This window comes from Drosophila nasuta, chromosome 2R (assembly GCF_023558535.2).
Source record: "Drosophila nasuta strain 15112-1781.00 chromosome 2R, ASM2355853v1, whole genome shotgun sequence".
NCBI classification, from domain to species: Eukaryota; Metazoa; Arthropoda; class Insecta; order Diptera; family Drosophilidae; genus Drosophila; species Drosophila nasuta.
This window is the reverse complement of record NC_083456.1, coordinates 5,621,934-5,645,958: the sequence shown is the minus strand read 5'-3', so window position 1 is coordinate 5,645,958 and position 24,025 is coordinate 5,621,934. Positions and strand designations below refer to the sequence as shown.

Below are 24,025 nucleotides of genomic sequence, written 5' to 3'. Positions count from 1 at the left end.
CCAAACCATCAATCCTGACCTCTACTGTGAACAACTGGAGCGATTGAAGATTGCACTTGAACAGAAGCGGCCAGCCATGGTGAATCGTAAGGGCGTTGTGTTCCATCATGACAACGCCAGACCCCATACATATTTGGTGACGCGTCACAAGCTACGGGAGCTTGGTTGGAAAGTGTTAATGCATCCACCTTATAGTCCGGACATTGCCCCAAGCGATTACCATCTGCTTTGGTCATGCAAAATTTTTTCGATGGACAAAAATTAAGTTCAAGGGAGGATTGTGAAAATCGAATCGCCGAGTTTTTTGCCAGTAGGGATAAGGACTTCTTTAGGAGAGGCATATACAAGTTACCATCAAAATGGCAGAAAATCATCGAAGACAACAGTACATATAGCACTTAAACGTCGTCAAAAAACAATAAAGAAACCGGAATGTCATTACCAATTAACCTAATATTAAAGCTAGAGTCGAATTATGGTACTTCCAATAATAACTATAGTAATTGTGATTCCTGAAAATTTGGTTGCGATCAGATAAAAATTGTCGAAGTTATTAAAGAAATACTTTTGTATTTGCAAAAACGCCTACTAGGGGTCTTAGTTGCTTCAACTTCGACAATCTGGTATGTTGTGCCGCCTATGGTATATTTTGAATGTTGTACTATATCGATATAACAAATATACAAATTATAATTTTTTTAGTTTTTTGGTATATTTTGAGAATAATACCGCAATATTTTGCTTTTATTCAAAATTCAAAATTCAAAGTATTTACAAATGTATTGGCCTAAAAAGAAGAACTTAAAGTTGATTCTTGCGATAAAAGCTGTTCCAGATCTGCAACTTCGGTAGTTCGGGCAACCTCCTTACTTGATGCACCTTGTTAATATTGAGGCATTCAATATCTCTGTCATTCTCGAGGGGATCAATCTTAAAGCACTTGGTGCTCTCACAATTGGGATCACTGTTTGCCGCAAAGGTTGTCCAAATATCGAACATGCTCACGAAAACCTTATGCTCTGGTGAACCTACAGATTGATCTACTAGAAAGCTGTTGAACAAGTAGTGAACGTCATCGCCAAGGCATACGCCGCGCATTCTTCTACCGCAGTGCGAACGGCATTGCATCACGGTGAGTCGTACTCAAATCGATTCAAATAACTGGGAGCACTAGCGTGTCGCAGACGAGATAGTGCTGTACGATAGATAGGATGCCAGAATTCACGATGGGATTCCAGGTCAAAGAATTTCATCATATTGTCCATGGTGCAAGGCTTATTACCGAAGTATTCGTCCTTCAACATGAATGCATACTTTACACGCAATTGTCGATCCAGATCTTTATCTAAATCTGCAGGCAGCAAACTCATGCAGCTGCCCACCTCGTCCAATTTAGTTGTAGAGCGCGGTTTCAAGAATATCTCTTTTTACCGGGATAGAAAATCAAACCCTCAAAACTAGTGCCACCAATCATCATAGGCACTCGATTGCTCCAGATAAGTAATTGTGCTGGTGGTAAATTCTGCATTACCTAACGACTCAAAATTATAATTCCTTTCTAAATTACGGGTAACTGGTATTACGCTCGCTATTCATTTATGCGTCCCTCATCTCCTTTATCAGTAACCCTAACAAATCTTATTAACAAATTGTAAATCTATCACTTATAGTCTCTGTGCTTCACTTAAAATATTTTATTTATATAAAACTTTTTTTTAGTGAATTCTCAGTTCAAATTTTATGTGTTTTCACTTTTCATTTCTAAAACATATAAAGTATTCTTAGAATGCGGTAAGTTTAAAAAAAAAATGTCAAATTGCATTATTTAATTCTATTTAATTTATATTCAAATTGGAGACACATCTTTAGTAGAGTACTCTAAACAAAAACATTCCCACTTGTTTTGAATAAGTTCGGTTAGACCGGTTAGACCAAACAATGACTAAGCATTGCGAATGTCTAGATCTAAGGTAAGTGACACGTTATTGCCAAATGCATCTTAGAGCCATGTAAATATTGGCATGAGCTCATTTAAAAATGTTAATATTAATATTAATATTTGAAACATCTTTTAATTAATTTGTAGATTTTTTTTCTTAATTTTTTAACAATTTTCGATTTTTATACAAAAACGTAATTCACTGTTCCTAAATAGACCGATTAGCAGATAAAATGGCTTCGCATTTATTCCGTCGAAGCTGGTTAGCTGCGAAAACACAACTTCACGCAGCAGATGTGGCAGATCTCGGGGGACTCTTCCATTCCGGAAGCCCGTCACCACTCCTAATTTGTATCTGCCTCATCATTCATCCAAACCAGATAGGCATCGACACAAAGACGAATAACCTCCTACTTCGTTTCTCTATTCGTCGTCCTGTGCTGTCCTATACTGTGAAGAAGCTACTGTAATAATCATTTGTTCTTGTTTCATTCCATGTTGTATGCCCTTCTCCGTGTGGATGGGCCTCAACTCTATTACATGATTGCTGCCATGGGACCCAAGTACCAGAAATTTATTTGGTGGAACCAGCCAAATACGTGAATGCCAAGTCGTCAGTGACGACGCGACGACCAGCCGGAAACAACTCGATCTTGAACTCCAGCACGGCCACGTTCCCGATCGCCGTCCCCCCATGAGCAGGCCTCACCTCTGGGGAGTTTCCAACTTCGCTCACATCCTTGCCCCCTCCGTCCCTGGTGCTCGGCGCTGATGTGTATCCTCACATCATTCAACATGGCATCCTGCCGAGCACCAACGATTTGCCAATGGCCCAGAATTCCACATTGAGTTGGATTCTGTCCGGTCTATGTGGACAATAAATCCGTTTGCAACTCATTGCAAGGGGGGGAGGATGTTGATGCCAGGATGATGGCAGGAGTGACCACTCAAAACAGCTGACAGTGATGTCGCGATCCGGCTCGAAGGACCAAAATGTGCAGGGGGGCGTCTTCCAGATAAATAATAACACTTGCACTTTCGAATTATTGTAGAATTGTAAACTTTACAATTACTTTTATTGCACACTTGAAAAAATACACTTGTTGTGCCGGTCAGAATAGTAGAACATATGTTATCAGGAAAAAAGCACTAAAAGTGGGCAGGGTGACCAACATGAGGATAAACTAGATCTGTGTGACTGCGCGTGTGACAAGGTCACACGCACAGTATACTAACTTTGTCGCTATCGATATCAATCGATCGCGACCACACTGTCAGCTGTTTTGAGTGGTCACTCCTGCCATCATCTGGCATCAACAGCATTGTCTTTGATAAATCCATAGAAATCCAAAGCCTATTGTGAACGACTCGTTGGTTAATATTCAAGTTGGACACGATATTTACAAGGGATTATATGAGGCTTTTTATAAAAGGAATGTTTAAGTACCGTAATAGAAGTCGCAATAAACAGGATTCTCACAAAGATGTAACTGCAGTGTTTCCTAGATAGATGCACATCGTCCTACCAGTTTTAATTGAGAAACAAAAAATCGTACAGTATTTGTTTCTTATTAAATAATCTCAATTATATCCATATTAATATTTATAGAATACAAAGAATCTGTTGAAGACTTACTTAAAGGTTATTTTGTATAATTCTACGAAGCTGCACACTTTCAGACTTTGAATTTTCAAGAAATTAGCAAAGTTATTGATAGAATAATACAGCCAGCAACCGCCTGGAAAGAAACAAGTAAGTAAGATACAGTCGAGTGTGCTCGACTGTGAGATACCCGCTATTAATTTTGAATAAAAGCAAAATATTGCAGTATTTTTTAACATATACTTAATTAATATACCACAAAATACCAAAAATATACCAAGTTGTATATTTGGTATATTGATATGGTACAACTCTTAATATATACTACAGAGTGCAAAATATACCAGATTGTCAGCCAAAGCAACTAAGGCCCCTAGTAAGTAAGCGTTTTTCCCCATACAAAAGTGTTTCTTTAATAACTTCGACAATTATTTTCTGATTGCAACTAAATTTTCAGGAATCACGAAGACTAAAGTCATTATTAAATATACTGAAACTCGACTCTAGCTTTAAAATTACGCTTGTTATTCGATTTTTGTCAATTTGCGGTGGCGGCAGTGGGCGTGTCCAAAATTTTAAACAAACTTGATCTGCGTGCAAACATAAAAAATTCTGTCTAAAAAATTATAGCTCTATCTCAAAGTTATAATACCCTTCTACCCTATGGTAACTGGTATAAAAACATTGAAACTGAATATGGGTAAAAAAACCTATTCTGAAACAATTTTAAAAATAAGTAAAGGATATTTTTATAGCTCTAGATTAGTACTTTAATTAGAGCTAAGAATGGGCTTGGAATTTTTTTTCTGTTTTGTTTTCTGTTGTGATAATTACAAAAATTAACAAATTCGTACGCAAAACCAAAAAATGAACGAATATATATATTTTATCGTAAAACAGAATAAGTTACTAAAATCAATCTTAGCTCTAAAAATAGTGCTAATCCAAGGCTTTAAGAAAAACCTTCACTTTATTTTAAAATTGTTTTAGTTTATGTTTTTTTGTCACTGTAAAGCTGTTCACACGCGACATTTACCAGAGAAATACCCATATGTCTAAAAATATTGATGTTTTTGCCACCTCTAACTTAATGGCTTTAAGTGAGACTTTATATGCATGGCCTAAAAGTACGCTAAGAGTACAATTTATTTACCAGTATTCTTTCCAAAAAATGTTGGTATATTGTTTTTTAAATACTTTGCAACAACGTATGTATTCATTGTTTCACTTCAAATTAAGCCATCGTATTTAACGCACAGATAACTTGGAAATATATACTTTAAATTAAATTTATATTTTATTTTGCTTGTTTAAAGTTTACGTATATTTGCAGCTGATAAACCAAACCACGTGGACAACCTTCCACAAAATACAACTCGGTAACAATAATAAATAAGACTAAGCTGGAATTTAACAGAATAAAATACATATTAAAACAACATATTTACATTTACAACAAAATATTTACATACGAGTAGAGTATATGCGAAAAAGACGGCCCTAAGAGTGCAAGCCAAAGCTATAAAACCAAAAAAAGACTGAGAGCTTAAGTCTATCCGCGCCTTACAGTTTATTCCTGGAATAGAAGCTATTCCAGAGCTGCAACTTCTCCTGCTCGGGCAATGTCTTTACCTCGATCGGCTCACTAATATTCAGGCATTGAATGTCTGTCTCATCCCCAAGGGGTGCAAACTTAAGCTCCTTAATGCTCTCACAATTGGGATCACTGTTGGCCGCAAAACTCGTCCAGACATCGATCATGGTTTTGATGATCTTGTACTCTGGTGAGCCTACCTCCGATTGATGCAACAGCATGCTGTTAAAAAGGTAACACATATCATCGCCATGACACGCACCACGCATATCCTTGCCACAGAGCACAATGCGTATGGCGTTGCAAAGCTTGGAATCGAAGTCGAATCGATACACATAAGTGGGAGCACTGGCATGTCTTAGTCGAGAAAGAGCTGTACGATAGACGGGATGCCAGAATTCGCGATAGGATTCTAGGTCCAAGAATTTCATCATATTTTCCTTATTGCACGGTTCATCCCCAAAGTAAGCTCGCTTCAGTTGCAATGCATAGTTCTCTCTCAACTTTGGATCCAGACTGCCACCCAAATCAAGGGGCAGCACATCTATGCAGTTGCCCACCTCATCCAACGTAGCCGGTCGTCGCATCACCTCTGCAAAAATCACATGAGCCATTATGTTAACCAATAAGTTGCTAAAAATATCCCTTCTCACCTGGATAAAAGAGTAAACCCTCAAAGCTGGTGCCGCCAATAATCATGGGCACTCGATTGCTCCAGGTTTGCTGCATTAGCTCAAATGGTTGGCTGTCAATCAAAGTGTGCTCGGTCTTATAGGGTTCGACGACCGGACCAAAAGCAAACAATATGCGTTTATGTTTCTCGTCCTTGTTAAGTACCAGGGCCGTTGCCTTAACAATGTCACCACCCTTGGCATCACGCAGAAACTTATAGATCTCCTTATCCTTAGGAGAGCCCGTATAGCCCATCTTCTCGGCCAAGCGAAGTGCCCAATTGTTCCGGGGTGGAAGTGCCCAAGGACACAGCGCCGAGCCTGACATCGCAATCGCCTTGTGAATCAATCCCTCTGACTGCGGGCTCAGTGAGAGCAGATGAGTCGAAGCTCCACCCGCACTCTCGCCAAACAAAGTCACGTTTTTGGGATCACCGCCAAAAGCTTCGATGTTCTGCTGCACCCAGCGCAGTCCCAGCAGTTGATCTTTAAGCCCCGCATTGCCAGGAACATTGACCTCGGGATCATCTAGACTTAGAAAGCCTAGGGCACCCAGTCGATAATTAATGGTGACAAGCACCACATCCTTAGACATGAAGAAGTCCGGACTGTACATGTCTCGCGTGGCCTCTCCGACCTGGAAGCCACCGCCGTAAATCCAAACCATCACGGGACGCAGTTTTTCCGGGTGCAGCTATTATTGAACAAATAAAAAACTATTACACAACCATGTTGAAAAGCACTTGCTGTTAGGATACTTACATCCCTGGCATAAACATTTAGATATAGGCAATCCTCGGTGCCGGCAAACTTGCTAAAGAACATGTGAGTCTGCATCGGTTTCTCACATGACGATGTGCAATCCAGTTCGTGATCCCATGGTTCAACCGGCTCTGGGGCTCGGAAACGCAGCTCACCCACTGGCGGTTTGGCAAAGGGTATTTTCTCAAAGCTGAGGTAGCTGCCGCCCCAAATTGTGTTCCGCTTGACGCCGCGAACGGAGCCAAGCTTCGTCTTAACCACCGAATAGAGTGTCGTGGTCAGCCTTCGTTGCTCAAACTTATAGCTGAGTACCCTGTAAGGCGAGAGAAAGATAGAGAGAGCGGAACATAGTTTCCGATTAGTTATGAGGCACAAGTTGTCGCCACTTTTTTGCCGCTGCTTTTGTGGCCCAAAATCAGTCACGCAGCCGGGCCAACAAATTGCCGGCAAGGTGGTTTCAATGCCGCTGCCAAGTGGTTGCTCAGTGGTTGCGTTACGGTCTTTTGTGTTTTGAAAGTCGTTGCCGTTGTTGTGTTGTCAGAGTCTTTTGACCAGCCTCAATGCTTAACGCTTAATATGCATGACAAGTTCTCTACTGTTTATTTCTATTTTCATTATTGTAATTTATATTTGTTTTGATTTTTATAGACCCTTCTCTTGTAAAAAACTTCAAAAGAGTCTATTAAGATTGAAAAAATCCAAATTTCCTGCTAGATATTAGTTTATAACATTACAAGCGTCAAATGTTTGTATTCATTATAGATATTATATTGCGATCGGGCCATAAATATAATATGAAATTTGTTAAGGCTGGAATACAATCTAAAAGTGCATGGCAAAACATGAGTGTGAGTGCAAGCGAAAGGTTACACACACATACTTCTGCAGACAATTTGAGAGCAAAGCATTATAGGTTATCAATCACATATGAAAGCAACATTTGTAGAAGGCGAATAAAAATTAAAGGGTCTACTACAGTCAAAGCTCGACTTTTGCGTTTATAATTGTTTTTGTTTTTTATTTTTGTTTTCGATTTCTTGCATTCAATTTTTATTGCCCTGCGGGTGTGTGGCATATGCATTTTATGGCATTTTTGTTGCCTTCAAATTGCGCAGTTGCGCGGAAATTAATCAAACATTTTATATTTCACACGCATTGTCCCAATGCACTGACATAGTTTAAAGCTGAAAAAACTGCATACAAATTGATCATTGAGAGCAGACTCAGTGAAAGAGGAGAGATCTGATATAAAGATTATCATCGTGTACGTGCTTGCCGCAAAGTTGGGAAACTCAGCTCTTTAGAGGTAGAGAGTAGAAATTTAATTTACAAACTTGTTTTATACTCTTTCAGAAAGTAGTATTAAAAAAAAAATTGTAAGTTAAGTTTTGGTTTTTTTAATTAGTTTAAAATTTAAACAATTACACCTAATGTAAGAAGTGTCCATATATTTACTAGAGGGTATTTAGACTTCGACTTTCCATTGCTAATCTAAGTGGCAATTAAGATAAGTGCATATTTTTAATGTCGCAGAATTAGTCGTGCTGACTTAAAAATAATAATTTTACAGAGTAAAGATCAACAGGTGACATTCAACAATGCTAATTTATTGTAACAAAACGTGTTTTTACAAGTTGCAATTAATTAAATCTAGTCACTAATAGGGCATGTAGACGATAATAGCGGTTAGAAAACTAGAATCTTTTCTGTCAAATCACTCATGATAATTTATACACTAATTACTAAACCTAGATATCATTGTTAAACTAAAGTTATTAATATTTTCCTGTTAATTTATTGACTTTAAATATTGATCTATTTTAGAAAAGTAAAGTAATAGAAATGGATGGATCAAATATTTAATAAAAGAGACAAGTACATAATAAACCTCTTTGATTATCTACTAAACTAATGCTTGGACTTTTAGTTGTGTATCGCATGTTGTTTTTATAGAAGATATGCCTTGACATCAGAATTGTGAATTAAATGTTTCGGCGAAAAGTTTGCCCAAGCTGATTATAGATAACGAAGCTGTTTATTAAATGCTGATAAGCTATAGTTATATTGATTTCAGTTACTAACCACTTTCAAACGATATCAAAAATATGTTACAATTGTGAGAACACAAAACACTCTTTGAAATCACAAAGTCATTAAGTGGAAAACTTGTAATTATACTGTCAAAGCCTTAATTAGCATTCGAATTAATGTCGAATATTTATAATATACCGTAAACTTGCGCTGTCATGCCTGTTTAGCAAATTAACCGCTCAGCACGACAAAGGAAAAATAAAGCAAATCTGAAATCTAAGTGAACTATGCACCTGGCGGTCGCTTTATCAAACACATAGGTGAGCAAGTATACACACTGAAAAATAATAAAGCAAGTAAAGCAGTCAAGAGTGCTCGATTGCTAAGTACCCAGTGCTTTCTGACTTTACACTTTTACACATCCATTGAATCAAACCACATACAATAAACTTATTTTTATATTATTTTTCTACAGATTTTGCTAGTAAAGATAATATTTTTACCAAAGTAGACGATTGTAATAATAATTTTGCATATAACATATGTATAGGCCCCTTAGTCTCTGAGATTAACGAGCCTACAGTGACAGACAGACTGACATTCGTCTGAACTATACTTTATTAGGTCGCCTCCCTATTATACATGTCCATACGCACATTCACCAAAATCGTTTACTACTTTAAGTATTATTCACATTAATGGTGCGATAAAATTTAAGCCACATTGAAGAAATTCTAAGAATAAAAATACTTTAACTGTAGTATATAAAAGCATATCTGAGAAAAATAAAAAAAAGTTTATACATGAGGGACTTTCAAACTTTAAGAGTCTGTGAAAAAGATAGAATATGACCAGAAATCTAAAATGTGTTTTAAGTTTGAATTATAGAGTTTGCATTTTGCAAGACTTTACCATAATTAATAGTAAGAAAAAACTGTAAATTACTTGCCGCCAAATGGCCAATAAATATTTTCAAATGTAGGCTCCGACTAAGACGTGCAAGTAATAAGAAATAAAATCACAACACTGGCGAATGAGTCGGGCAAAAGACAACAAAAGAAAACAAAAACCGATCAATTTATGCAAACAAAAACAAAAACAAAACACAAAAAAACAAATACAACAAAAAACCAGCAGCGAAACTTGCGCAACAATTTCACCAAACGCAACATGGTGATACTCGCAGTAGTCCAAGAGAGCAAGCGAGATAGATGGATAATAACAACATGATCGAACAAATTCGCAATCTGCAATGTTGCTGCAATAAGCGAAAGACAGAAAAGCAGCAACGAAGCTTGTGAAAACTTACTTAAAGGTGAGTTTTAGCATATCCAAGACGCGCACAGCCATTGTTATAGTTAGTTTGCTTTTAACACCAAATTAATGAAAATTATGACAAACAAATAGAAAATTCACGGCCCTTCGCTTGCTTTTGGGCGCGGTTGAAGCAGGGAAAGTTCACAAAGCACCGCGAGTAAGTTACAAATGTTTTTATCACGCACGCAACAAACACGCCGATAAGTAAACACTTAAGTCGAACCGTTCTGTAAAGCGCCACAGACAAGAGCGCGCCGACAACTGACTGAAGCGAAACGATCGCGCCGCTAACGACAGCTGTGCTTTGTCAGAGAGGGAGTCAGAGAGAGATAGAGTCAGCTGAGAAGCAGACCGCGACAACATAAACATTTATGGAAGCGGCTCTCAAAAAAAATATTTGTTTCACATTCTCTCTCACTGGTGCGCTGTATTCTTGCTCTCAACAGGTGTGTTTGTATTGCTGAGTCAACCGGTTGCTTAAAGCCAATTAATTTCGGCCAGCACTGTATGTTCGATTTGAAAGAGCTTTCGGTTGACATTTTGTTGACTGGCAACGCTGTCGATTTTAAGCATACAGCGATTTAGCAGAAAGCTTTACGTTTCTACTGCTAGATCGCTGTTAAATATTTTTTAAAAGCTTCGATTCGATACTTCGATATTTAGCGATACTTTGAAAACTTCGAAGAACGAATTTCAGTTTCTTGGCCTAAATGTAAGCTTTTGGTTAGAAAAAATATAATCACCATAAATTGAATACAGTTATTTTACAAGCAAATAATTATTAAGGCCGGATGTAAAAAAAAGAAAAGAAATAAAGGCGTATTAGAACCACATTCAAATCAAATTTTTTTGCAGTCCATTATGTACTTAAAGCTTAAACTCGATAAATCATAAACGGAAAAACAGCTATTTTTCAAAAAATGTATTTTATACGTTATTTCATATGTATAAGAAAATTAAGTAATCTGATTCCGATTATCGAAACCATACAACCCAATAAATGCATATGTATGTATGTAAGATTCTTGTTTTTCTATTTTTTTTCCGGAAATAAGTCTTTTTTCTAATTACCTAAAAAAAGGAAACTCTTTTTGCTGAATATTTATATGAATATTCGAGAGTTCTAATTGTAAATTTGTGAGTTCTAAGTGAACAAGTCGTGCATATAAGAAAGAAGTACAATCACAATAAATTGGATACAATACAATTCTAAGAACCAAAATGTTCAATCAATCAGAATACATATTTCGCCTTAATACACTTAATGGAATTGTTTTATAAGCAGCAATAACCTCGAGCTAAACACACAGCCCATTCAAAAAGCCACAAAATGCAAATAATAATAACAATCCACCTTGAACGTAGACTTGAAATGGAATATAAAGCAAACGCCCATGTTATTAAACCCTAGCGAAGTATAACTAAAATACATTTTCATGATACGAAGCAAACATAATGAGTGGAGTGCAAAGACCTGAAAACGACATTTTTTAAGTAGCACAACAGTTAAGAAACAGATAACTGTAGAAACGATTCGAATGCGGTTTTGAACTTGAATATGTTCAAATAATGTTACGTACATAGTATGAGGTACTATACTAAACCAGTTTTAGTTGTCTACAGTCTAATGATACGTCAATGACTGGTGTTTGTTGAGTATGAGTCTGTATCACAGACGAAACGCAGCCAGTTTGTGGTTTCTATTAGCATTATTTAACAAATTTATTAACCCGAAATTATTATTTCTTTCCGCTTGGCATCAACCTCGTCTCTTGACTCTTCCACTCAATACTGATAGTCATTTGGTGTTGTATGCTCAGGCTCGCCTTCAGTAATGACTTCAGGATCGGGCAGTTCGCATATTGTTAGGCGTATGAAGAGGGCCAAGAAGCTGAATAAATAAATGATTTACATGATAATTCTGTAAAATGTATTAGCGAAATTCGAAGTACCTAAGTAGTAGTAAAGTATATCCTAGCTTGGAGAACATTTTGACTTCACTTGAGAAATTCACATATGCAACTAACTTGCAGTCAACTAACGATAAGCTATATATATATAATCAGCTGTTTACAAGACATATTAGCATGCGTTTAGCACTAGTAAAATTGATCCTTAATTGAATCGTCAAACAACAAAGAATGCGTCAAACAGTCCTTCGAAATCACTAGACATTTGGCAAATAAACCTATAAGTTGTGTACAAATTTAAATTGGTGTAAACAATTTCGGTATCTCAGTGGAAGAATAAATAAAAGCATTGACAATGATAGTCTTTCATAAATTTTAAGAAATAGATATGTTAGCTACATCTACATCTAAGTTCGAGTTTTTAGGCTTAGAAATTCTTACTCATAATTCTTGAAATATATTTATTGGCTTCATAAAAATATGAAGTGTATAAGCGTTTATCTAGTCGCCATAAAGATATTCAGATAATTTCTTATAACGCTCCCATAAATATTTATCGGCAACAATTAACAAGCAAGTCGCACCTCCAAATCTACAACAACAAAAAAAGACCAGTAATTCGTAGCTAATTAACAACTTGCCATTTGCACTTGAATTAGTCACGCTACGTTTTAAATTATGATTGTTTTTTTTTTGTTGTTTGTTATGATTGTAATAATCTCGAGTTTGTCAAACGTCAGCTGATACGCGATTTTTGTTGTAGTCGTATTATAATCTGTGGTTGAAAGACCGCGTGCCTTCCGAGAGCGGCACACGAGTTTATATGATTCAGATTTAAGATCGCGATAAGATTTCAAGTAGCGCAAACTACAGACAGTGTTGCGTCAGTCAAGAGATATCGAAAGGTTTCTCAATTAATGCTGTACTTACTGTTGTAAATAATCATAATTCGTAAAAACACCAGGTGCTCGTCTCTTAATCAAATTCAGTTTTGTTAACACAAACACAATTTTCCTCGCCGTCATTATTATTATTGTACTGATAACATTGGCAAAGTAGCCAATAATAAATGACAGTTTTTGTTCAGTTTCCAATTTTTTATTTGAAATATATTCAGTATTCCATTGAAATGTTTTTTTTTAGTAAAATATGGATTTTAGTTTTTTTAGTATTATTTTGTGGCATCACATTACTTCGAAGCTTATAGGAATTAAATTTAGCGAGCTCGAAATATTATGCTCATTTATGGAATCTATAAAAAACAATTCGAAACATTTAAGATTATGTTGTGCACTTTCAATAACATTTCAAGGTGTCGAACAGATAATCAAAGTTTCTCTTCATCTTTATCATCTTCTTTTTTGTTTTAGTTTTAGTTTCCTATACAAATTTGTGGCGTTTAGTTATTCATATATAATATACATATATGCATAGTATATCGCGTTCTCTGTTAACAAGAATCATATTCCTAAATATGTAAAACTTGGACGAGTTTTGCTAAAAAAAATACATTTCCAAAAATTATATCGTACTTATGTAATTACAAAAATGGTTAAACATTTATTCAAAAGCCTTCGCAGGTTGACTTTAAAGCTAATGAGGGGTTGTCTACCCAACGCATCATTACGAACTTTTTTAATGTCTTCTTATATATACGTATGAGAGAGAACTGTTATATGAACTATAATTTATAAAATGTCGACCTTGACAGACTTTTTAGCACTGTGCGCGATACATTAATGAATAGTTTGATTTTTTTCATTTTTGAAAAGGAGAATTCCCCTGCTGTTGGCTCTATCAAAAGGTACTTTTGTTGCGACTTACTTGAAATCAATTCAATATGTACTATAACTAACATCAATAGTGGATTTCAACATGATCTTAGAGACGCTGTTCAAACTTTAACAGGCTTAAATAGAGTTTTGATCATGGACAAACTTAACAACACGTATAGTAGATGTATCTGTATCTGTATTTGTATCTGTGACTGTAACTGCATCAGTTGTCAGATGGTAAAGCTCTAAAGCTAAGCTTTGCATTGGTTTTAAACATAAAGCTAATGGTTACGATAATGATAGGTGCTAAGTGGTAAGTGCTAAGTAAAGACCCCCAGATGATAACAATCAATGCACTCGATTATTCACAGCAGCTCGTCGCGGCGAAAGAAGCTCTCCCAGACCATCAATTTGCGCAGATCGGGCACATCGATGATCTTGAGATCGTCGGATATATTAAGGCACTTCAGCTGATGCTTCTCGAGCGCCGCACCAGAGACGGGCTGCCACAGCTCAGACTGATCGGGATCGAAATTCGGATTGCCAAAGGTAGCAAAGTGCGTCCACAAGCCTACGAGTCGCTCGATACACTTGTATTCCCTTGTGTGGTTCTTCAGTTTGCGCGCCAGCGAATTGTAGAAGAGATAGGAGAGATCGTCGCCGTGGCAGGTGCCGCGCACCTTCTTGCCGCAGCTGAGAATGCGCAGATGATTAAAGTGCTTCGAGTCAAAGTCAAAGCGATACAGATAGGTGGGTGCGCCAGGTGCGTGCTCCATGCGCGACAATACTGTGCGATAGATGGGGAACCAGAAATACTCGTGCGAGACCATCTACAAGAAGTGAATGGTGGGATGAGCGATACGAACACTTCAATATACGGAAGAATAGTTTGCTATTACCTGCAGGTACTCGTGTAACGTGTCCAGACTGGGCGTCTTATCGCCATAGTAACACTGCCTCAGCTGCTCGCCGTATTCCTTGCACAGCGCACTCTCCCGATCCATGCCCAGCTCGATAGGCACCACGAAGCGACAGTCGTCGAGCTCGTTGAGGCATTTGGGATTCGATTTTGTCTCCGAGTAGAGCAGCAGCCCCTCGTTCGAGACACCACCCAGTATCAGAGGTATGCTATTGCTCCAGGCAGTTCGCATCATGACAATAGGCTTGGTGGGCACCACACAATGGCTGGTTTCGTAGGGTTCAATCACGGGTCCAAAGGAGAAGCCAATGCGCTCCTTCTTCTCTTCATCGATGCACAGTTCGCCGTTCGCCTTGATGATATCCGAACCCTTGGCATTCTTCAAGAACTCCCACACCTCACGTTCCACATTTTCGCCCGTGTAGCCAGCCTGGACAGCCAAGCGATAGGGCCAATTGCGCTGCGGTGTTACGGCCCAGGGCGAGAGCGTGTTCCCGGACATGCAGATGGCCTTGTGAAACAGACCCCGCGTCTGTTCCGTGATCATCATGTAATGCACCGAGGCACTGCCTGCGCTGTCCCCGAAGATCGTGATGTTGCTGGAGTCGCCGCCAAAGCGCGAGCAGTTGGCCTTGACCCAGCGTAGAGCCAGCACCTGATCCTTGAGTCCTGCATTACCGGGTACATCGAATTCGGGATCCTCGAGGCAAAGGAAACCTGAGTAACAATATGATTAGTTCGATGTTTCGCTTGGATTACGCTTAATAAACAATTACCTAGTGGACCGAGGCGATAGTTGATGGAGATGACAACGACATCCTCGCGAAGCAGGTAATCGGGACTATAACATTCTCTTGAGGCCTCGCCAAACTGAAAGCCACCGCCATAAATCCAGACCATCACAGGCATGGGTTTTGTGGGATATAACTGCAATAAGAAATGGTTTAAATAAAGTTAAGGAGCACAAATTGTTTAATATACTCACATTCTTTGTGTAGACATTCAGATAGAGGCAATCCTCGGAACCATCTGTCATCTCAAATACAAAGTGCTTTTGCAGAGGCTTCGGGCCCTGAGAGGTACAGCTCTTGACTTCAGTCCAAATCTCTGGCGGCTGCGGCGCCTTGTAGCGCAACTCACCGATGGGCGGCTTGGCGAAGGGTATTTTCTCGAAGCTGAAGTAGGATTGCCCATAGATGGACTTGCGTTTGACCCCCTTGATGGGACCATATGTGGTGCTGACGACAGTCTTTTCGCTTGTGCGATAACGACGCTGTTGGACCTTGAAGTCGACCATTCTATAGATAGTAGGAGATAGATGGAGAGGGGGTAAATTATTAGCATTAGTTGGCAGGATTTATGTGCAGCATATGCTTCTACGTAGTTCATTATAATGGTAAACATGACTCGCACTTTGGCCCTTAATTCGAGAGCCGCCATCAATCAATCACAATATAAACAATACGTTTTGCACTATCTCTATTAATATCGGTGCGACGTCTTTTCCCCATTCAATTCTATATAATTTCATATATGTATAAGCCCACACTGCGATAAAGCTAATGCTTTATCAGCGACGCGAGCCAGGTGCTCGCCATTTCGCAATTTATCAGTGCAGGCCCAAAATCTCAACGTCCCCACTCGTCTCTGTTTCAGCTTAAAAGTGTATTTCCGTTTGCCATTTTATTTATTTTTTGTTCGTTTAAATTTCAACTTGCCTTCGTTTTGGGTTCGAAAAGATAAACGCGAGTTTCCGTTGGGAAAATTAAAAGTTAAATTTAGATTAAATACAAAAGACAAGTAAAAATAAAAATACAAATCAGTCTATATCAAATACTTTGTGAGAGGTTAATAAGGAGAAAAGAATATTCGTATTCCCAAGCAACAACATTTCTTTGAAGTGCTTTTTTATTATAAGCGCTATATCATATCTCTACCATTCTGAGAATGTTATTTCACAACGTAGCATTGTTTCAAATATAGACTCAAGGTCATCGCATAATTGCGCATAATTTCAAAGTTGTATTAAAGGTGCACAAAAAAAGTAAAAAGAACGAAAATTGCCGACAATACTAGAGTAAATAATTCAATTTAAATTGGCCCAAACTATCAAATTGGAATTGTTTTTGAGCGTATAGGTTTGCTATTTCCGGAAACGTACTTGATTGATCTCTGTAATTCCGCAAAAAGAAACCACAAAAGTTTCCAACATGATTATTTCTGGTTTTGCCATTTGTGTTTATCAAAAAGTATTTTAGGTTTAGACATAGTTTTGGGCAATGCAAATTGCGATCTCATCGAATGAAACGTGCTTTAATTTTCAAACAAATCTTCAACACTTAACGACATCACAATACCAATAATAAAAAAAAATATAATCAACAACCTACACATGCGTTTTCGTTGTTTCTTTAGGTTTTGCAAATGTCAGCAAAAGCGACGAAAATATGTCATATTTATGCTTATTAATAGCCAGTCGAGCTGTTGTATTTATTATCTGCCTCTTGGCTATCATACTCATACCATAAGTACTCACAGTCTGGGGCAATGATTGTGATTTTTCGACTATCGCAACGCAGCCCTGAACTTTGCCATAGAAATTTTGGTGGAAGCTATCCCAGCGTTTTAGCTAATGGTCAGTCGGCTATAAAAGTAAAGGTCAATATAAATAATGTTCATGACGGGACGCGTGTCATAAAAAAAATGTACACAAAAAATATAAAAATTGTATACTATACTAAATAAATAGAAAAAGTCAACAAAAAAATTTCTAATGCCGGCTTTGCGTGTGTCAAAACCATTTCGCTTTGCTGCCCAGGGGCCACACCTAACATGGCGAATTTTGCCAATTGTAGGAAAAATACCTTACATGGGAATTGGCGAAATGTCATGACAATATATGTATATATATGTATTGTCCTATATTTCTCTTGGATTTTCCCCCAGTGTTTCAATAAGATACACAAACAGAATATAGTATTTAAAGGGGGCATTGCTACGACTTCCATTCGAATGATCGCATATATCGAAATGACGTTGAGTTTAATTTTCTGATTTATGTGCTTGTCTTGGCACAAAAGTCTTTCGCTATAGATTCGAAAATAAATTTCAAGAAAAACAAACAAATTCCTGTTTCATTCGCTGAAAGTGACGACAGCAGTCGAAATTAACATAAAAGACAGATAAACGAGAGGCAAATATATCGTGAGATATTCATAATTAACAAACACATCATGCTCTACTATTTACTATATACAGCATATGAGACACATTTCCGATTTTTTGCAATGTGGCATTTCTCGGAGTTGAGCATCTTATTATTTGTATGTCACAATTGCTGACATTGCCAAACATGTAGAGAAAAATGCGGAATTCATCTGACTAAAGCTGGCATAAACTAGATTTCATCCAAATGATATAATGATCCATTAGTCAAATGAAAGAATTGTGCTCAAATTTTCAAGAAGAACACAGAAGGTGCAATACTGTTGAATCTCGAGTAAAAACTTGACTATTATTACAGCTGGTTAGTTTAAGTATTGTAGTTTGATTTGTTTGAATAATAAAATTTAAATTAAATTATTTACTATGACAACTATAATATGTGGTTGAAGCCAATAATATAATTATTAAAATAAATAACCTCAACACTTTCATTAATCAACTTTGACACTAAAGTTTTATTTTAAAGCATTTTTCGAGCTCTACAAACATTTTTATAAATTTTGTGCTGTACATTCTGAAAAATATCTACTTTCGATCTGGGAAAATGCTTGCGGCACGACTGGCGCATCTTCTGCCTGCACGTTCGGCGTGTTTGTTATACCGAGTTCCCAACAACGCAGCAGGATTATGGAGAACAATGTTGCAGGCCACCAGAGGCAGGTCAACCATGCCAGTAAACAAGAAATCAGCGCTGCCAACTCGTCTGAATTTCAAGCGCAATTTCGCAGAGGACTCACAGGATCGCAATCGATCCCATCTGGAGCAGCGCACTCGAGGACCCACTCTCAAAGAGAAGCTAATGGGGCCGCCCAGCGAGAATGCCTATTCGATGGGCAAAGGAGCTGCAGCCGGAGCCGCTTTGATGGGTCTCGTGGCACTCTGTTACTATGGCTTGGGACTGTCGGATCAACCGAGTCTTTACGATCGCTCGGTGATGTGGCCGCAGTACGTCAAAAGTCGCATACATGCCACCTACGCCTACTTTGGATCCTCCTGCGCCGTGACAGCGGCCTCGGCGGCAGCTGTGTTCCAGTCGGAAGCGCTGCTCAGTCTGATAATGCGCAGTGGCTGGCTGGCAACCTTGGTGACTCTGGGTCTGGTCATGGGCACGGGCGCCTTGACACAAGCCATTGAGTATCAGCCCGGTCTTGGAATCAAGCAGTTGGCCTGGGCATTGCACTGCGCAGTCCTGGGTGCCGTCATTGCGCCTATGTGCTTCATGGGTGGTCCGATTCTGGTGAAAGCTTTGCTCTACACGGGCGGCATTGTGGGTGCTCTCTCCACGGTGGCCGCGTGTGCGCCCAGCGAGAAGTTTCTGAACATTGGCGGACCGCTGGCCATTGGATTGGGCATCATATTCGCCTCATCGCTGGCCTCCATGTGGCTGCCACCCACAACAGCAATTGGCGCTGGCCTCGCATCCGTCTCGCTGTATGGAGGCCTCATACTCTTCAGCGGATTTCTGCTCTACGACACGCAGCGCATTGTGAAGGCGGCTGAAATGCATCCGGAGCGCAGTCCGTACAATTTCGATCCCATCAACCACGCCTTGGCCATCTATATGGATGCCCTTAACATTTTCATACGCATCGCCATCATTTTGTCATCCAGTGATCAGCGCAAGAAATAGATATCGCAGGTGACAACAGACAACAAATCAAATTACAAGCACTCGGCTTCTTAGCAATACATGTTTAAGCAATGACTAGTTAATTGGCAGTTTGTGGTAATAAATCAAAATTCAAGTTTAGCGGCAACAACGAATCCAAAACAGAACACTAAACAAAGTGATTTTATAAATTTCTGTCTATAAAATTATCAACATAATAATAGCTAATTTTTTGTTCATTAGTAAATTTACACTCGCTTCAGACGAGACTAAGAGATTAGCTCTTTACATTCAAAACTTAACGAAATGAAATGAATTTGTTTTACATATGTTTTAAGCCTTTTTAAGCTGATGTTATTACCACTCAAATTTGAAGGACAACAATCAACACCTCGTCCGAAATGTGAAACTGCAGCTGCAACACTCTAAAATAATCTCACTCTCCGAGTGCAAATATTTCTCATGTGCGCTCCCTGATCACCCTCGCATGTGGCCCCATATGATAAGCAGAGAATGTAACAGATTATGTCGTAATGATTGCATTAATTTTCCATGCCCAGACGTGCTGCTCGTATTAAGCCCCTAACACAATTCTCAACCTTACAGCGCCCCCCTCACGCTCGCTTATCAACATGCCAGACAGTCGACGAATCTCGCACGAAGTCTAAACAAATAGCAACAGAAACTGCTCGTTGTGTAGTTTTTGCCACAGCCACAATTTATATTATAATCATATTATAATCATAAAAAAGGAATGTGTGTGTGAATGGATGCGAATTCCCTTAGAGAGGGAACTGTCCATCGTATTTATTCGAACATAAAAAAAGGCAGACACTTAATGCTTAGTTTTTGCATGTCCATAATTCCGTCGGTCGCACAGCCCGTTGACCTTGGCAAGGCTGCACGCAAGGCACGCCAGTCCAGGACTCGCAAAAGCTTCACTCGAAAGCTCTTGGCGTATGAATGGGAAAAAGCTTACAAGTAGCGCAAGGATAAAACACAAGGTAAGTGATACTTGCAAAGTAAGGTCTCTGAAGTCAGTCAGCAGGTCAAGGCGTGTTTCTACCACAATATGGCTAAATATTTACACCAAACAATGGAGAGACAGAGGGAAAGAGACAATTGAAAAGGAAATCAAAAATTGAAATTGAAGCAAATTGGGAAACACAGACAAATGGTTGGCCACAATTCACCAATTTATATGCCGCAATTTGATGACGTTAAACCCATTTAGGTAGCACACAAAGTGTCAATGAATATATTCTATTGCCATACACGAATCTATAGGAGAAATATACTTATTATTCTATGCTTTTGTATTCGTATATGATATCAATCTTTCATGCGCTCAATCTTTCATTCTTTATTCATTCAAGCCACTTTTTCGCTAGCTATAAAAGCCTTACAAAAATGACACAAAACGCGAACAAAACGCGGCAAAATTAAATGAAATTGACGAGCTCACACATACTTATAACTCAGTTTGTGTACGTATGCGTGCGTGTGGGCGATCAGCATGAGCTAAGCAAGAGCGACGGCGACAAATGTATTTAGTGTGGAACGCACATGCGGCGTATGAGCAATGTCAGAAGACAAAAACAATAAACTACATAGAAGAACAACAAAATATATATTTGGCAGCCATCGCAAATATGAGGAAATCTATGTTTACTCAATGTTCGGAATGCATGAAGCTACAAACACAAATTTTATGATGAGAAAATGTTACAAATTTCTGCATTGGGACATTAAGAGTACGAATTTGTTTTCATTTATGTTACAACTACAAGGCCACATCCGACTTAATTTGAGAGAATGCCAAACGTGAGCTAAGAATTCTTTGAAGAATTTCATTTATCAATTTCAAGGTAAATTAAGATGTAAGCGATGTCAGCACGTGTGTCGGACAAATGTTCCCTATTGGCGTCTGCGAATTGATACAACTACGAGAATAGTAATAAATGCTTCGTTTAAAAATTGATTTCGGTCGAAGGAATTAAATTACTACCCAATTGAATTGACAATTTAAGTTTGATTGTTGATTTTTTGATGCTCAATGAATATACATACTATATGAATATATAAATGACAACGAGTGCCCTACTCAAATGAATCGGCATAAATCACCGCACAAACAATGAATATGCAAATTTGTGCGAAATAAAAAACAGCTGGCAGCATGTTGCATCAAAAAATGTTGCACTAAACCACGCAGTTGAAAAGTAATAAAAAATAAACGAAAACAAACAAAAAATAAATATTAAAATAAATTTATGGGTGTGTATGTGAGAGAGTGTCATATTAATTGGAAAGGGAATACAAGCGCCATCTAAAGCCTTTTGTGAACAGAATATGGCAATAAGTTGCCAGCTCGTTTTAAACTGAACGGATTGATCAACCAATAAAATAATACGCACTTCTGATACAGCTTAAGCCCAAAATGTTTGGCTGGGCTTTCTGGACTGTACAACGAGTTCTTCGTGTTTGATGTGGCATTAACAAACGAATCGCATGTGCGATTATATCAAATGGATTGCTTATATGGCAACCCAAACCTGTTGCTCTTAGCTGATCTCATGGCACAATCTCTTTCCTATTCTCTCAAACATTTTGCTATGACACAAATGACTCAGCTTGAGCTTCTACAATAGACGAAATTTACATAAATAGTGTGCCTTTTTTTTTTTGCGACAGCTGCGGGGCGCTTTGAGAACAGTTCAGCAGCAGTTTCTACCTAATTATTTGCGCATTTTAAGTGCCGGCCCGGCACACAAGCGCATACATATGAAAACATGGAAAATGAGACCAAAGAACCGCTCACAATGGGCGCCTCTAATGACAGATGTGCTGGGGCTCCGGGCTCCGGGCGCTGTCAGCTTGTCATTTATGCTTGCTCGTTATGTAGACAAATTACAGAGTTCTGGGAATCAATAGAAGAGTGAGGGAGCCAGCGACTGAGTGAGTGAGTGAGCGAGTGAGAGAGATATGGGTAAGGTAGCCTGTCAAAGCTGTTAGTAAATTGAGGCTCCTGGCGTGAACATGTTTGTTTTGTTGCCGTCACAACTCATTTGCAGGTGTAGGACCTGCCAAAGGACCCAGCTGTTCCACCAGATTGCAGTAATTTGGTGAAAAATACGAACAAAAAAGAAATCATTTAATTTATATACACGAACAGATTCGTGGGCTTGTTAGACAAAGGCAAACACGGGTTTCTGTTTGCCAAATAAATATTTAATCTCGCCGATTTGCTCAAGTTAACATGTCTGTCTCTTATCGCAGCACACATAACTAAATATATACATATATGAATAAACATACTGAAAATCTATATTTTCTAACGCAGCTTGGAACTCCCCCTCTTTAGAGTAGCCCTTAAAAGTAAGCATTTATTATAAGTAAGTAAGTTTTTGCGGTTGATGACACAATCAGCTGATGTCATTCATGCTTAAGTAATTTTATTGGCATCGAAATAATAAACTACGACGAGTACGTACAAAGTAGCTACCTATTCTTCAATTAATACCAAATTCAGACAATCGCTTACGCCATTGATGGATTTAATGATCTGCACACATCTCTGGTTACAATATCTTTTAGTTCAGCTGCCTACTAAGTAGGCAGTTTGATAGCTCAAGTGCTTTTGTTTACTTTTGCATGTGACTTACTTGAGTCCAATTTTGATTTGATCAAATGCAGCCATGGAAGACATTTTGTTGCTTGTGCTCTTTGTTGCGTCGTCGTCAAATAAAAAAATTATACACAATTACGTAGCTCTTTTATTTTTAATAAATTTCGCCAATTATAATTCAATTCCTTTCACAAACCGAATCGTGTTTATAGAATGGTTTGTATTTTGAATTTTGTATCGTGCCAGCTGTTTTCTTGACCTTGTCTTGATGTGTCTGATTACAAACAGGCTGCTGTGCAGCAGCTCTTCACTGATAAAGGAGCTTTTCCCGTCGCGTCCTGCGCAGTTATTGGCGCTCACACACAAACACTAACACTACCGCACGCACTCACACACGTTTAGACACGCACAAATACGCAGGATAAATTCACTGCGAAAAAAGCACACGCATAAATTGCTTATCACATAACTTTTGCTTTCAATGCGCGAACCGTAAAAGAGAAGACGAATCGCGAAATATGGTGTAGTTGAATTGTTGTTGCCAAGCAAAGCGAATTAATTTAATTCTATTATAGTTTATAATGTATTGTGTTGTTGTATTATTAGCTAGCTGTTGATTCTGTCTGTCATTTGCTTTACATTCGTTCAGTTCAGTTCAGTTCTCTTCGCTTTCTGCAACGTCCGTTGGGCATGAAAGCAACTCGTCAACTGTTTTTAAAGCAGCAAACCAAAAAGCACCGCGCAAAAGTTCTAAGCACATGGCCGAAGCACTGAAAGCTTTTGTGTTTCCCCCGCTGAGCATAACTAAAGAGCGCGCGAACTGTACATTACGTCTGAAGCGCGCCTGACGTCTATGTGTTCCGCGGCTATATGATTCAACGAATTGAAAGGTTTATATAGAATTACAAGGAATTTTCTTATCGTTTTAATGATTTTATTCCGTAAAATTACATCTGATCCAAAGTTACTTTTATTTTCTTTACGTCATCTCAAGTATACTATAATTGGGGTTTTTACCTACAGGCAGAATTATTTTTTTATT

The 24,025-nt window shown here is 38.4% G+C and overlaps 3 protein-coding genes and 1 pseudogene across 4 annotated transcripts; 1 reads left to right on the top strand and 3 right to left on the bottom strand.

The window, feature by feature from the left end:
- Positions 1-793: 793 nt before the first annotated feature.
- Positions 794-3,049, bottom strand: LOC132786453 (uncharacterized; annotated as a pseudogene).
- A 1,768-nt stretch (positions 3,050-4,817) lies between these two features.
- On the bottom strand, positions 4,818-12,878 carry LOC132784615 (esterase B1). 2 transcript variants are annotated; one of them, XM_060790337.1, is made up of 4 exons: positions 12,758-12,878; positions 6,570-6,882; positions 5,790-6,501; positions 4,818-5,728 (listed from the first exon to the last, which is right to left on the bottom strand). In XM_060790337.1, exons 1-4 carry the CDS (start codon positions 12,850-12,852, stop codon positions 5,106-5,108), a joined length of 1,743 nt encoding a protein of 580 aa, XP_060646320.1. In that variant the 5' UTR covers positions 12,853-12,878; the 3' UTR covers positions 4,818-5,105. The 2 variants fall into 2 exon arrangements, with proteins under 2 accessions (XP_060646320.1, XP_060646321.1); XM_060790338.1 differs by lacking the exon at positions 12,758-12,878 and adding an exon at positions 9,910-10,179.
- Positions 12,879-12,932: 54 nt separating this feature from the next.
- On the bottom strand, positions 12,933-23,694 carry LOC132784617 (esterase B1). The gene is made up of 5 exons (XM_060790339.1): positions 23,021-23,694; positions 15,507-15,819; positions 15,298-15,448; positions 14,502-15,238; positions 12,933-14,432 (listed from the first exon to the last, which is right to left on the bottom strand). The coding sequence occupies exons 1-5, from the start codon at positions 23,062-23,064 to the stop codon at positions 13,968-13,970; spliced, it is 1,710 nt and encodes a 569-aa protein (XP_060646322.1). The 5' UTR covers positions 23,065-23,694; the 3' UTR covers positions 12,933-13,967.
- LOC132786542 (growth hormone-inducible transmembrane protein) lies at positions 18,173-19,522 on the top strand. Its single transcript, XM_060793089.1, has one exon. It carries the CDS (start codon positions 18,291-18,293, stop codon positions 19,374-19,376), a length of 1,086 nt encoding a protein of 361 aa, XP_060649072.1. The 5' UTR covers positions 18,173-18,290; the 3' UTR covers positions 19,377-19,522.
- Positions 23,695-24,025: the final 331 nt, after the last annotated feature.